The 15,245-nt window shown below is 45.0% G+C and overlaps 1 protein-coding gene across 1 annotated transcript in view; it reads left to right on the top strand.

The window, feature by feature from the left end:
* The first annotated feature begins 1,336 nt into the window (after positions 1 to 1,336).
* PACS1 (phosphofurin acidic cluster sorting protein 1) overlaps positions 1,337 to 15,245 on the top strand; it is a 141,741-nt gene continuing 127,832 nt past the window's right edge. Inside the window, exon 1 of the mRNA XM_058526325.1 lies at positions 1,337 to 1,829. Coding sequence (XP_058382308.1) covers positions 1,480 to 1,829 — 350 coding nt within the window. The 5' untranslated portion in view covers positions 1,337 to 1,479. The remainder of the gene's footprint in view (positions 1,830 to 15,245) is intronic.

Here is a 15,245-nt window from a genome sequence, read left to right as displayed (position 1 = left end):
GCCTTCCTAGGAAGGCTTGGGGAAGTACCTCAGGGTCTGGTTTGACCTTACTGCTTTGTCCTTGGGGAGTAAAAATAGCCAGCTTAGCGCCCTGGCTGGGCTGAGGACATACAGTGGGCTTGGGAAGTAGGCCAGGTCAGGCCTTCCTAATAGACCAAGAATCCAAGTCCTTACCTGGGAGAGAACACAGCTCCAAATCTAGATGGTCCTGAGTCCATGTGAGCCCCTGGGTGGTTTCAACCAACCAGTCTCCAGGTTTTGGTGTGTGTGTGTGTGTGTGTAGCATGCTTTCTCTACATTCTAATCCCCCCACCCAAGAAGTCGTCTTGACAGGCTAGACTAGGTTGGACGGATGGGTCCAACAGGCATTTATGGAGCGCGGGGGAGTGAAGTCACAGACTGCTGTTGTACCACTGGTGGTGGTGTAAGTGCACCAACTGAGGTGACGATGTGCAGGAGGCTCCAAGATGGTTTCTGGAGGAGGGAGTGTGGAGCTAGGCCTTGGAAGGAATACAATTTTAGAAGTTTAGTAAGTGATGAAGCAGAAAAAACATTCCAAGTGGAAGAAATTGAGGGCTGGGATGGGGGACTTGGGGCTCTAATGGTTCTTTAGAGGAAGGGGGATGTAGGAACAGAAAAGGAGAAAGGTTGGCTCCAGATGGGCCAGGGCTTACTTAGCTTTATAATTCACCCGTGCCAAGGGCATTTTGGACGCTAGGTCCCTGAGCCTCTGCCCACACTGGAGAGAAGCAGCGGGGGAAACTTTACGGCCCATGGGCGCCCGTGGCGGTGGCCGCTGGTTCTCCATCGCTCCCGTTGCTGGTCGTGGCAAAGAAACCCCGGGGCCGGCAGGGCGGGGGCCGGGTGGGCTGTCGGAAAGCCGGCTTGGGCCGGGTGCGGGTTCTGCCTAGGCTCCGCAGACCCGAGGGGGCCGAGGCGCGCTCCCGCCGCAGCTCCCTCCCGGCCGGGGCCGCGCCCCGGAAAAGCGGGATTTCCGCTGGCCCGGCTGCCGCCGCCGGCGAGAGGACGATGGGAGAGGGGAGGACGGCGTCGGCTGGCTACCGCCCGCGCGGATTTGAGGGGAAGGTCAGGCCGAGCGCGCGCCGGCCGCAGACCCCTCCTCCAAGGAGCGGGGGCGAGCGCCCACAGGCCGGCCGGGGGCGCGAGCGCGAGCCCGGGCCCCGCCCCTCGGGGTTGGGTGGGGCGGGCGCGAGCCGGGGCTCCCCGCCCCCTCCCCGGACACGCCCACCCAGTGTCTCGGCGGCGCGAGCCGCAACAGGCAGCGGCGGGCGAGCGCGAGGACCGCGCGCCGGGAGGCCCCGCGCGTGCGTGCAGCCTCTCGCGCGCTCGCTCGCGCGCTCGGGCGGGCGGGCTGAGGAGACGAGCCGAGTCCCCGCCGCCGCCGCGGGAGAAGCTTGGGCGTCTGCTCGGCGTCGCCTCGATCCCCCTAGCCCCCGCTCCCCCACCCCGGGCCCGGCCATGGCGGAACGCGGAGGGGCGGGCGGTGGTCCCGGAGGCGCCGGGGGCGGCAGCGGCCAGCGGGGCTCAGGGGTCGCCCAGTCCCCGCAGCAGCCGCCGCCGCCGCAGCAGCCGCCGCAGCAGCAGCCGACGCCCCCCAAGCTGGCCCAGGCCACCTCGTCGTCCTCATCCACCTCGGCGGCGGCCGCCTCCTCCTCGTCCTCGTCCACCTCCACCTCCATGGCCGTCGCGGTGGCCTCGGGCTCCGCGCCTCCCGGCGGCCCGGGGCCAGGCCGCACCCCCGCCCCCGTGCAGATGAACCTGTACGCCACCTGGGAGGTGGACCGGAGCTCGTCCAGCTGCGTGCCCAGGTGAGCGGCGGGCAGGGGACTGGGCCCTCGGGGGCCGCCGGGCCGGGTCTGTGGCAGGCCCCCACCTTCCCATTCCTCCCCGTCCCATCGCCCAAGGGGGCGCCCCTCACTTTAGATCCCCCCGCCTCCGCCGCCCCGCTGCCTGGCTCCTGCCTGGCCTCCCAGGACTCCTCCTGCGGGGACCCCGCCCTCTCCTGCAGCCCCACCTTCTGCCTCGGGCCGGGACCACCCTCTTCCCCTCCCTGAGCGGGGCCTCCTGCCTCCCAGCCCTGGGCCTTCTCTCGTTGATCTGACCGAATGCGGCCTTCCTGACGGTCAGTTTCCCCGCGTGAGTCACAGACTTTCCCTGCCTCGCCGGCGCCCGTGGGCTGTACATACGTTGCATAGATGTGGTATAGATCTCTCTCGATATTTTTATTTCCCAACATACTCAGCATGTGCCAAATTCGGCTGTCACCTTCTGCCAGGTAAAGCTAGTATAGTAACCCCTGGGGCTTCTAGTTAGTCTTCCATACACATGTTTATTCGTACTTCACATTACACACAGTCCGTGCTGGTCTCTACGCTCTTGTAGAAGTCCTATTCAGTGTGTCTTCAAGAGTATTTTTCATCCTCTCCTTCCTGCAGGGCTACATAAAATTACTGCCTTGTTCCAAAATTCATTCCTCTGTCTCTTGGAACCATCTGGGGACTTTCCTTCCATTGGTAAAATATGCCTGAGTTTGGCATGTTTTCTGTTTCTGTATTGGCAGTGCAGTCTTCCTCCAACTCTTTGGGGACAGTGTGCGGTGTCTTACAGTTTACCCCTTGAGTAGACACTGTGGAGCTGGTTTCGCCCAGTAAGCGCAGAGAGGTGCCTGGAGGTGGTCTTTCTGTCACCTCTAAGCTGAATTGATTCTGTTCCCTTGGAGTCTTGGGCTCACTCCTTCCTGTGTTAGCCCAGCCTTGGGCAGATGGATCTGTAAATCGGGGTTAGGGAGCATTGTCTGGTTCCACCTTTAACTCTATTTATTTTTCTTTTTTCCTCTGTTTATTTTGAATTATTTCACGCTTACAACATTTTATATATATATCTCTTAGATAGGATATTAAAAATATGATGAGGAGTAGAATTCTGTACTTGACTCAGCTTAAGAAATCGAGTGTTATCAGTTATGTTGCAGCCTTCAGGATGCCCCTTCCTAACCACATCCCCTTCTTCCCCCCCGCAAAGGTAAACACTATTCTGAATTGTCTGTTTATCATTTCTCTTGTCTTTTAAAAATAGTTTTACTACATATGTGCATCTCTAAACGATATTTTTTAGTTTTGGATGTTTCTGAGGTTTATATAAATTATTATCATACTGTATACGTTCTGTGACCTATTTTAATGTGTTTTTTTTTAACTCAATGTTAAGTTTATGAGAATCATCAATGTTGTATGGTAGCTCTAGTTTAAATATTTTAATTAATGGATAAAATTTCATCGTATGGATATAGCATAATTCTCCTTTTCATGAATATAGAGTTGTTTCCTGTTTACCATGAACAGTAAATATTTTTGTCCAGGACTCCTTACAAAAGTTTCTTTATATTTAGGGGTGGAATTGCTCTTTGCAGGGTACACATCTGGAACGCTTTTAGGCAGTGCTGGATTTCCGTTAGCCCCCCTGTGCTCTTCATGTTCTCTGTGTTTTGGCATTCACTTCGCTGACTTACACTTTCTTTTTTCTCTGTCCTTTCTTTAGCGTAATCAGGAGCCACGTTAGTTTAGTTTGGTTTGGCCAGAGCCCTAGCACAACACCAGACTCAAGTGGGAGTTGAGTATGTGATGGCGTTCCTCTCTTGGTCCTCAGCAGGCCTCTCTTTCTCTTTCTATCTAGGCCCTTCTATAGCTGAAGTATTCTAATCTCCCCCTTTCAAACATAAAGCACTGTGTCCCTTCCTACATGGGCCAGGGTTAATAAAGCCTGCTGGCCGGTCCTTCCTTCACATCCATCACTGTGTTTGACTGTTGACATTTGGACAGCTGCCTTCTCTAGCTTGTTAGATTGAAAAGGCATGAGCCTGCTGGCAAGAAGCCACTGGGTAACAGAGGAGAATAAATAAAATCACTGCTTGCTGTTGATTTTTGGTCTGCCCCTCTTGGTCACTGAAAAGTCCACATAATAAATTGTTAGCCCCAGAAACAGCCAGACATCCTGATCAGATCAGGAATTATTATGCTAACTTGGCGTGAGAGGCTTAGGCTGATTTGTTGTTTTCATCTGCAGGGAGCGTGCAGTTATGTCATGTCTACTGACCAGTCCTTGAGATTGTCAGCTGTCCTGCTCTGACTTTGTTTTTCACCCGTCAACCTTGTGCCTCTCAGCTCCTTGTGGAACGCTTGTGTGCTCTTTGGAGCATGCTGTTTTATCTGCAGGATGGAAAATAACACCCTGTGGGGAGAAAATGGCCTGCTATTGGCCCTTTCAATTATTAAGAGTCATCCGGTTAATTTGAGGTCTCCTTGGTGTTGTTCATGTTGTTTAGAATATATTGGCAGCGTGCACTCTGTATACAGCACTCTGTATATGGTCTAGAATTAACATTCTTGTCTTGTGTAACTCAGATGAGACACACACATATGACATATATGTACTTAAAAAATGTAGACTTTATTGTGGATCTAAGGTTAGATATATATAAAATGTTGTGAGATTCAGTCAAGAAAATGTGATCTTCTACCTAGTGCAGAGTGTTGAAAAGTTGGGTGTTAAGAAGGTCACAATCCTTTTCTTGATCCTGATAGAAATGTAATTACTTTTGAAAAAAAAATCCTTTTTATTAGATACTTAAATAAAGATATTTTCAAGTATGGACTCTGCTCTTAACATCTAAATTCTCTCAGAATCCATAGTGTTTTTTTTTAACTTTTTATAGAAGAGCATACCTGTAATTGGCTTTAAAATAACTAAATTGCCGTTTTTACCAGCATTTTTTTTTAAATAAAAGACTAATACAGGGCAGGCCCCGTGGCTTGGCGGTTAAGTGCGCGCGCTCTGCTGCTGGCGGCCCGGGTTCAGAACCCCGGGCGCGCACCGATGCACCGCTTCTCCGGCCATGCTGAGGCCGCTTCCCACATGCAGCGGCTGGAAGGATGTGCAACTGTGACGTACAACTACTGGAGCTTTGGGGAAAAACAAAACAAAACAAAAGACTAATACGTGTCCATGATTAGAAATTCAAGCAGTACAGAGAGATGGAAACTGTAAAGGAAAAAACCTCAGTCTTATCTCTTTTCTCACTCCTCAGAGGTAATCACTGTGAAATATGATTGACTTTTCAGATTCTGTTACAAGCAGGTAGGTCTATTATAGTTCCTTTATGAAATTCACAGCTTTAGAAGTTGGCATTGTTTTCCCTCCATACTAAGGAGCTTCCTCTTCTACGGTCCATGGTATGGATAGTGGTGTGGCGCCATTGTAGGTACCAGGTGGCATGGTGCTTGATGTTAAAGGAAGGGTTTTAGAGTCTCATTACTGATCCCTTCTCTTCGGTCTTTGTGTGTAAAGTTTTCCTTGAGGTTCTTTTCTCTTTTTGAGTTGCTTAAGTAGGAGAGGCAGAAAAATTATTAAATTTCACAAGCGTACGACATCTCTGCAGTGGCTCAAAAGTAATTATTAGGAGACAACATGTGCTCTGCTGTATCACTCACAGTCTGTGTCACATTTGTCTTTGAGTACAAAGCGTATTTGCATATCCTTGTCTGTGTGTGTGCTTAAGGAAGGAGTTCAGTATTATTAGTCACATTTTGCCTTAGACCACATTTAAAAAAAAATTTAAAAAGTAGGTACTGAAGTTAAGTCTTATTGGACAGAAGTGTTAGAGCTAAAGGCCATGGCTGAGCTGGCATGACAGGCCTGGAGGAGAAGTGTTACTTTGATGAAAACACTTGTGAACAGTTGCCCCTCTAACCACAAAAGCCCTAGGCAGGCCAGGATATATTGCTCTGTGTTCTTATTGTATGCTAGGGCAAACTGTCCCACACTTTAGTTTTTTCATCCATTGATTGGAAATACGTTTACTTACTATCTATTCTAAGATGTGGGTGAAACAAATGTAAAAGAGGACCACAGATCCACGGGAGAAAGTACTTCTTAAATGACAAATATAAAGTCAATGTAATTAATCCAATAAGAGAGACCTGGTGAAATTTCTATTATTTCCCTAGCATTAAAAGTCTTAAAATCATGTTTGTACCTTAGCAGATTTGAATTTCACGTTGTGAGTGTTGTAATAGAATATCCTCTCTATCGGGGTAATAGTATCCATCGTCCCTGTGAAAGCTCAGATTCCTTAAGTCAGAAAGAGAATGACTTTCACAGAGTCCGTTTTACATGTATTGGTTTACAGATCTTTTGGACACATTAGTGGTTATGTGATTTCTTTTTTTTTTTTTTTTTGTGAGGTGGACCAGCCCTGAGCTAACATCCAATGCCAATCCTCCTCTTTTTCGCTGAGGAAGACTGGCCCTGGGCTAACATCCGTGCCCATCCTCCTCTACTTTATATGGGACACCGCCACAGCATGGCTTAACAAGCAGTGCGTTGGTGCGCGCCCGGGATCCGAACCGGCGAACCCCGGGCCGCCGCAGCGGAGCGCGAGCACTTAACTGCTTGCGCCACCGGGCTGGCCCCTATGTGATTTCTTTTTAAACTAGTTTTCCAATTTCTTTCCTGAGCCAATAAGCTGCCACTGTTAACTGTTAGCACTTGCCTCAGTGTGCATGAGGGAGGTGCAAGGCAGAAAATGTTTGGACTGTGTCTTCTCACTGCTTCACCCCAGGAGGCTTGTTCTGTTTTGGCCTGGGCTTGAAGGCTCAGTGGGTCCTCTGAAATTTGGAGTCGGCTTGTCTTGCATCTGTGGCATCACACTCTGGGAGTCCAGGGTTGTGGGAATGATTGTCCAAGTTGGTCTTTTTCCAGCTGGAGTTTGGAGCGCTATTAAGGGCTGTTGAGAAAAGAGAGTTTGAAGTTGGTCTTAGAATGTCTTTCAGAGGCCCGCTGGGCTAGAATTGAGCAAGGTGGTTTGGTTCTAGATTGGCAAGCACTGACAGAATCCTCCCTTCTCGAGGCCTAGTTGGAAGAATAACCAGCATAGCTTCTGAGGGCTTTAGAGAACCAAGATGTGTGCCGAGGCACCAACTCTAGTGTTTCCCTCTTACTGCTGTTCACAGGGCAGTCTGATTAGAAAGCCTGCTGGACTCGCGTTCCCTTCTACCTTATTACAAACCAGAGAAAGGCTGTAGTCCCAGCTCAGGGAGCCACTTAGGCAGACCTGTACCTGGCATCTACCTTGGGTAGCTCAGTAGAGAAGGCCAGTAAATTAGGAAATATTGTTACTTAGCTTATGTATTTTAGAAAACAGTTCCTTAAAACATTCTATTTGACGTTCAATTATGTCTTAAGATCGTAAGCTGTGCTGTCCAATACAGTAGCCACTAGCTACATGTGGCTATTTAAATTAAAATTAATTAAAATAGAATAAAATTAAAAATTCTCTTCCTTAGGTGCACTAGCCACATTTCATGTCACCCTAGTCATGTGTGGCTAGTGGCATCCATATTGGACAGGGCAGATCTAGAAGGTTTCCAGGACCACAGAAAGTTCTATTAGATAACACTGTTTTAGAGAGAAAATTGCCTAAGTATGGCATTTCTGGTATTAATATTTATGGTTTCTCCTTATTCATTTGATTAAACTGATTACTTTGTCCTCTTCCAGATTATTTTAAAATGCCGGTTTTCTTCACTATTTCAAGGGCCCATTAGTTTTCTTTTTTTAGTTTTTCCCCTTTAAATGTTATTACCTTCTCTGTTCACTTCTTCCTGGGGGGAATTTGCTTCCTGGTGCTTCCCTGCCATTTATTTCCCACAGTTTTGGGTCTTAGTCAATATCTATTGAGAAAACTGTCTGGAGGCATTAACTTTAAAATGGTTTTTAGATGGTAGGATTATGTATTATTTTAATTTTTGTCTTGATATACTTTCTGGTGATTTCTAAACTTTCTACAATAGACATATATTACAAAAAAGGCCAGTAAATGTTGTTTTAAAAATATATATTTAGGGGCCGGCCCCGTGGCTTAGCGGTTAAGTGCGCGGCTCCGCTGCTGGCGGCCGGGATTCGGACCCCGGGCGCGCACTGACGCACCACCTCTCCGGCCATGCTGAGGCCGCGTCCCACATACAGCAACTAGAAGGATGTGCAACCGTGACATACAACTATCTACTGGGGCTTTGGGGGAAAAAAGGAGGAGGATTGGCAATAGATGTTAGCTCCGAGCCGGTCTTCCTCAGCAAAAAAGAGGAGGATTAGCATGAATGTTAGCTGGGGGCTGATCTTCCTCACACACACACACACACACAAAAAAAGTATATGTATGTATATTTAGGGCCGGCCTGGTGGCATAGTGGTTAAGTTCGCAGGCTCTGCTTTGGCGGCCTGGGGTTTGCGGGTTCAGATCCTGGGCATGGACCTATGTACACCGCTCATCAAGCCATCCTGAATTTTGTATCTGGCAGTGTCCCACATACAAAAAATAGAGGAAGACTGGTAGCAGATGTTAGCTGAGGGACAATCTTCCTCACCAAAAAAACAAAACAAAACAAAACAAAACAAAAAAAGACAAGAAATTTAAAAATATATATATATTTAAAAATACATATTGACTCTACTCGATTGTACACCTTAAAGGGGTGAACTTTATGAATTTTATATCACAATGAAGCTGTAAAGAAAAAGTACAGATTGAATGGATGAAGACAGGAGAGACTGAAGTTTCCCTCCATTCACTTCCTTCTCTTCTTGGTTCTAGAGTTGCTTGTTCATTTTTAATGGGAGCAAGCTGGTGAATGGAGAATGTTCTAGACCACTGCTTTTCTCGTGGTGGGGGGATGATGAGGCATGGGTACTAAGTTAGTGTTGATAATGGCACCTTCATTTATTTATGTAATGTTTGTGTAGGTTCTTTTAGAGTTTTTAAGATGCATTAAAGGTCAGAATATCTGAGCTCAGTTCCCGCTCCACCAGTCTTTCTGACCCTGAAGACTGTTCTTTCCCCTTGGGAGTCATGGTCCTTGTGAACTCCCAGGTAAACCTGTGTTTCCTCCATCCTCTCAGCACTTTCAGTACTTTTAGTTCTGTAAACACAGACATTAGGTATTAGCCCTAGATTATTTTGGCAAAAACATCTTGGAACTGTGATGTGCATCTTAGAAATTACACTGTGAGTCATTGACTTGCTAGGTTTTTCTTAGTCACTGATACAGATATAGGTAGATATGAAAGGAGCGATGTTTTGAAACTTGATTCCTACTGCAATACCTGTTCTTCTCTTTGTAGAATGCGTAACTCCTCCAAATGACTGTCTGCCTCTCAAAACCTTATTGTGAGCAAGATTTCCCCAGGTGACATTTTAGATGAAATTGGCGTATTAATTGTCCTTGAGGAAATTTAGACTGGTTATTGTGCTTAGATATAGGAAGATGCTTTTTCTTTACACTTGTTCTCCAGAACGGTGTGTGTGTGCGTATCTGTCTCTGAGTTTCCTTTGTTCCTCTTTTCATAGGTGAGATAGAGATTCTTTGTAGCAGTTTTTTTTCTGTTTTAATGGTTTAGGAAAACACAAAAGGCTTAGGACATCAGGTGTCATTTGTTTGATCCCTCTTCACTGACCTTTTCCTGTCTCTTGTTTAAAAATACCAGATGGCTTCAGGGTTCAGAGAGGAGCTTTTTCCTCCTGTTTCTCTGCTTTATGGTACTTCTCAAATGCATTGCACTCCACTCTTTGTAATTCTACCCATCCTCTGCCACCCTGGTCTCCTCCCAGAAGGTAACCACTAGTAGCAGTTCAGAGTGATAGTTTAAAAATGAAAATCACATCATCGTACTCCCCTCTTCATAATCTTCCCAATCATTCATTTAGCACATGCTTATAGTACAGCTGGTGTGTGCCACAAACAGAATCCTTGGTCTCATGAGGTGTACATTCTAGTGGGTGAAGATAAGAGACACCATCAAATAACTTTTCATCATACTTAGAACAAAACCTTTTTTATGACTTAGGAGGCACATTATTTTGTGACCCCTTCCCCTGTGCTCACTGGCTTTGGACAGGCTGGGCCCAGCATGGTCACCTCTGCCTTCGGGCTGTTGCTCTTGCTGTGTCCTCTAGCTGGGCTGCTCTGTCCCCAGATCATCGTGTGGCTGGCTCCTGGGTATCATTCAGGTCTCAGTTGACCTGCCACCTTGGAAAGCTGCCCTCACCCGCCCAGTCCATTCTGGGAGTTTACAAATCTTCACAACTAGTTATCATTATTTGAAATAATGGTGTTCATTTATGCAGTTACTTTATAAGTGCTCAGTAAATACATTTGTCAAATGAACAGTGCCTGTTTATTTGTAACGTTTATGGAATGAAAATCTATTATACACGAATCTTTCATTCAACAAATATTTATTGAGTATTTCCATGTGCCAAGCACTGCCCGAGGTGCTGGGGAAACAGCAGCAAACAGGTTGAAAAAGTCTGTTCTCTCCTAGAGCTACGTTCTGGTGCAGGGAGACAGATAATAAGCAAATAATTAGATGTATAATAAATTGTCAGGTAGTGAGTAGTGCCGTGAGGGAAAATAGAACAAAGTAGGGAATTGAGAGTGTTGGAAGCAGGGCTGTTTTGGATAGGGTGGTCAGAGAAGGCCTCTGGGAGGTGACCTTTGAGCTGAGGCCTGAATGATGTGAACCTGACTAATTGAGCATTTACTGCATGCCACGGTAACCATCAGAGGCAGGTGCTGAGATCCCTTTCCCAGAAAGGGAACTCAGGGCCCAGTGTGGTGAAGGCATTTTTGCAAGGCTACATAGTTTAGCGGTCGGTGGAGCTGGAATTTGTCTTATGTCTCATGATTGTCTGACACCAGAGCTATTTCTTTGTTTAAACTTGGTGACCCCAAGCCCTTTCTGGTTCTCATAGTTGGCAAATAATATTTAACACTTTATACTTTGTCGTGTTGGAATTACAGAATGCTACTCTATTAAGCATTATCGACAGTGAGAGGCTTCATAGCACAGTGGCTGTGGGTGTCAGTTCTGGAGCCAGTTAGCTAGGATTTTCATCCTGACTTGATAGTTTAGTTTACTCTTCGAGTGACTTGCGCCAATCATTTAACCTCTCTAATGCTTCAGTTTTCTCATCTGTGAAATGGGCATAATAATTGTCTCTGACCCTCATTTATTATAAGGATTAAATGAGATTAATACAAGTTAAGTGCTGATGTGACACATAGAAAACACTTAAAAATATTAGCTATTACTATTGCTATCTTTATTGCCAGTCCAGCTTCTCTGTCTCTCCCCCACACCCTTCCAAAAAGTGCATTCTTTCTAGAATCAGGGCAACTTTGTTGATACTCTGATTTCCTCAGTGGGACCATCAGAAGGTCTTGGGTTCACTTTAGACACAGATCCTGCCAAACCCCAAGCTTAATAGACTAGAAAGTCAGAGCATGTATTTCGGTTCTCTGAAGCAGTGGCTGGTTCGGGATCCTGCTTCTACATCCTGCCAGCTTATATGAACGGAAGAGATGGTGCAGGCCCCGCCTGCAAACCACAACTTTGTTTTCAGCCAACTTGACGTGACAGCTTCCCTATTCTACCTGCTGACTTCTTTAGCTCAGCTTTGGCAGCCCGAAGAGCAACTAAACCGGTTTACAGCCAGCCATTTATCACTAATAAAAGCTGAACGACTCCTAGGAAAATGAGGGTTTAAATGGAATTGATAATTTCCCCTTGTCTCCTTAAACTTTCCTTTTTATGTCTCAAACTATAGAAAAACTGTATTCTACTTTTACAGGAGCAACCTGATAATACATTTAAGGCCTATCATGAAACGTTGGATCTTTGTATGTATGTTAATTTTTCCCTTGAATAAGCACCAAGACTTTATTTTCCCATTTTGGTTGGAAACCTGCAAATATATTTACATGTTTCTGGTTCTTCCTTAAGAATAAAACACAGATTAACCTCTTCTCAAGTGTGGATCATCATGATGAGTGGGATCCTCATGGTGGACGTCAGGGAGTGTAGATTGGTGTGTGGTATGTAACTATTTTCAAACTCACGTGTTTGCTTTTTAAGTTTTTGTGTTTGTTTCTGCCTATTGCTATCAGTATGCTTTCTTTCTGCTTTGTTGCTTCTAATATATCATGAACTGAAGAACCAGATGATCAAATATGTTAAGAATGATTGGGCTCTGAATATGAGGCTGAATAATGGGCAGTATACTCTGAGAACGTGAGATTCACAGCAGCGGTGTTTTAGGGGTGAGGAAGAAACATTTTGCTTACCTCTCAGTCTGGGTTGTTCTCCAGAGAGGTAGGATTGCTGGTAAGTTTAGGGTAGGGGTTTAATCTTCTAAAGTCTTAGGGAGTCATTGAAGATACAGTTAGAGATGCAAGTCACATTTTGCGTTTGGGTTGGAGTATTATGGATTTGTAAGTAAAGCCCTGTATCTAGTTCTTGGTTAAGTTTGTTTTGATGACCTCTGGGCAATTCACCTTGTTTCCTGATTTTTAAAAGTGAGGATACCTTCTTTTTGCCTTGTTGATTTGTTATGAAGAGAAACAAAACGTTTGTAAAATGTTTGAGCATCTCTATTCCTAGAAATCACTACCTTCGCATCGTTGGGTAATGTCAGTGAAACTACGAATATGATGGTATAATATTGGTGGACCTGTGCTAGACCTGATTTTACATTAGTCATCATTTACTTTGTCTTCACAAGTAGGTTTTTGTTTGGCTCTTGCAGCTCATACCCAATGGAATGTGACAGTGTAATCTACCTAAGTCTATTGTTTAAAAAAATTGTCTTCTCGTAATTAAAATAAGTGGAAAGTCGTCTACGGCATTCTGTCATCTCTGCCATGTTCCATTTTTGCTGTGGATGGAAATGAATAAGCAACTCTGGAAACCAGGGTCCTCTGGGAACATAAAAACTCTTGTGGCTATTAATCGATTTAATTGTATTTCCTCTCTGCCACCAAAATGTGCAATAAATTGTTTATGCTCTTGCCTTTAATGGGGAGAACTGTTCATTAACTATGTAATATCATTATCGCTTTGTTTTTATTACTTGTAGATAATCCCCTCTATCTTTCCTTTTTTAAAAAAACTTATAAAAAGGAATAGCTCTATTATTGTTAAACATTGCCCATTGATCTTTTTGTTTGACTTTTCACTCCATGGAGAAAAAGGAAGGTATCATCTCACTGGGGAAACAAAGACTTGGGCTGGAAATGGGACATGATCTCCTAAACAAAGATCTGGCATAAGATTAGTTTGGTGTGCTTTGGACTTGGGCCAAGTGATACATTTACTTATGTTCCAGAAGGGCCCAGGTCTGGACAACCTCACTGACAAATGAATGCCATGTCTCAGTGTGGTGAGGCTTCGCCTTATTTGAGTCCGTGTAAGAGAGCATTTTATAGAAAAAATGACTGTTTGAGATGATGGCTCTATTTGGGTTTTGTTTTGTTTTGTTTTGTTTGATGCTCATTCAGGTATTTCCTCCTATTATAATATCTCTGGAGGAAAAAAGTCAGCAAGTTGCTATAATCTCTTTAAAACTGTACACCAAAAATACTTGGGCTTTAGAATTTGTGTTCTTGTTTGGCTTTACCTCACCATGGGTTTGGATAAGTCTCTATAACTCTTCTTCTACCTAATAGTAACTTCATTTACTCAGCGGATACTTATTGAGCATACGTCATGTGCCAGCCACCATTTTAGCCACCGAGGAGAGAGCAGTCAGTAAGACAGACAAAATCCTGGCTCTCCTGGAGATTACCTTCTAGGGGCAGGATGGGCCTTAGACAATAAGCAAATAAGTGAGCAAATGATAGGGCATGTCCGATGGGGAAAATTAAAGTAGGAAGTGGTGATAAATGGGGCAGAGAGAGTGTTACAGTCATAAATAAGGTGGTCTAGACAGCCTCAGAGAAGGTGAACAATCCTTGTGGAGCAACATTAGGCAAGCCGGTAGAGGGAATAGCAAGTATTGGTAGATTCCAGGAACATCCGGGAGGCCAGTGGGCTGGAGCCAAGTGAACGAGGCGGAGAAGAATGGGAGAGAAAATCAGAGAAGTGAAGGGGGCCAGATCTTGTAGGCCAGGGCAGGACTCTAGCTTTGACCTTGAGTGAGATGGGAAGCCATTGGGGGTTTCAAGCCAGAAAAGAGGCATGATAATGACTTCCACATTAAAATCACCACTGGCCACTGTGTAGACTAGCCTGTGGAGGAGGGCAGGAGTGAAGCAGGGAGTCCAGTTAGGAGTAGTATGATGATGGAGTGGGAGCTGGCGTTGGTGTGGACCGGGGTTGTAGAGGTGGAGGAGGTGAGGAGTCGTCAGATGCTGGATATGTTTTCCAGCCTAAAGGATTTGCTTATGGATTGGATTTGGGGTATAACAGAAGAAAAGGATTCAAGGATGAGCTCAAAATTTCATTTAACTTCCTTGTGTCAGTTTTCTGGTTTTTACAAATAAACTGATTGTTATTGTCATCTCTTTTTCTTAAGTGACATTATATGAGAACGAGATCTGTGTAACAGAACTCTTCAAAGCTCTTGAGGAAGTTTGTTTCTGCTTTTGCCATTTGTAACTAATTGGGAATAAATTTCCTTGGGAATTTCCTGGGTGATGGAATAATCCGTAGGTTGGCAATTGATTGTGTTAAAAATCTAGATGAATTCTTTTTATGCTGTAGGCCATGAGGAAGCTGTTGGAGCAGCTGAGTCTCACATCCCTAATTATTCTGCTGTCACGTTTACTTGGTCTGGTATCTCCTCTGTGATCCTTACTATTTGATGGTTTTTGATGAGGAAGATCTAGTGCAGAAGCCATTGACAACTAGAGCGAATATCCTTTGTTACTAACCCAGTGAAACTGGAAAGTAAAAACATCTGTTTTTTTTTAAATGACTGGTTTGCTCCAGCAGACAGCCTGTCTGTGCGTCCTAGGAGCTGCTCTGTAAGGAGGAATCCTGCTGCAGAATGATCTAATTTGTGTAATCTTGAAGGTGGAGCTATTTTTGAAAGAGAACAGAAAAATAATGGAGCCCTTTGCCTGTGAATGCCAAACTGAATCTTACTGATTTAGAAGGAAAAGGGCTCAGTCAGATCTTGTATTTGAACTCTTATTTCCCTGTTGGTCTGCTCACTATGTCTAGATCAAGTTTATGATAGATATGTTTAGGTAATTGCTCTTGAAAATGGCAGCTGGGTTTTTCTTTTCTTTCTTTCTTCTGGTTTTTTTTTTTTTTTCACATTTTAGATAAGTATATTTCTTAACTTGTGATTTGGATAATGTGGGTAGCATAAAAGAACAGTTACTAAGTTC

Source organism: Diceros bicornis, chromosome 31, assembly GCF_020826845.1.
Source record: "Diceros bicornis minor isolate mBicDic1 chromosome 31, mDicBic1.mat.cur, whole genome shotgun sequence".
NCBI lineage: Eukaryota > Metazoa > Chordata > Mammalia > Perissodactyla > Rhinocerotidae > Diceros > Diceros bicornis.
Note: the sequence above shows the minus strand (reverse complement) of the source record. Positions and strands in the feature narration are given on the sequence as shown.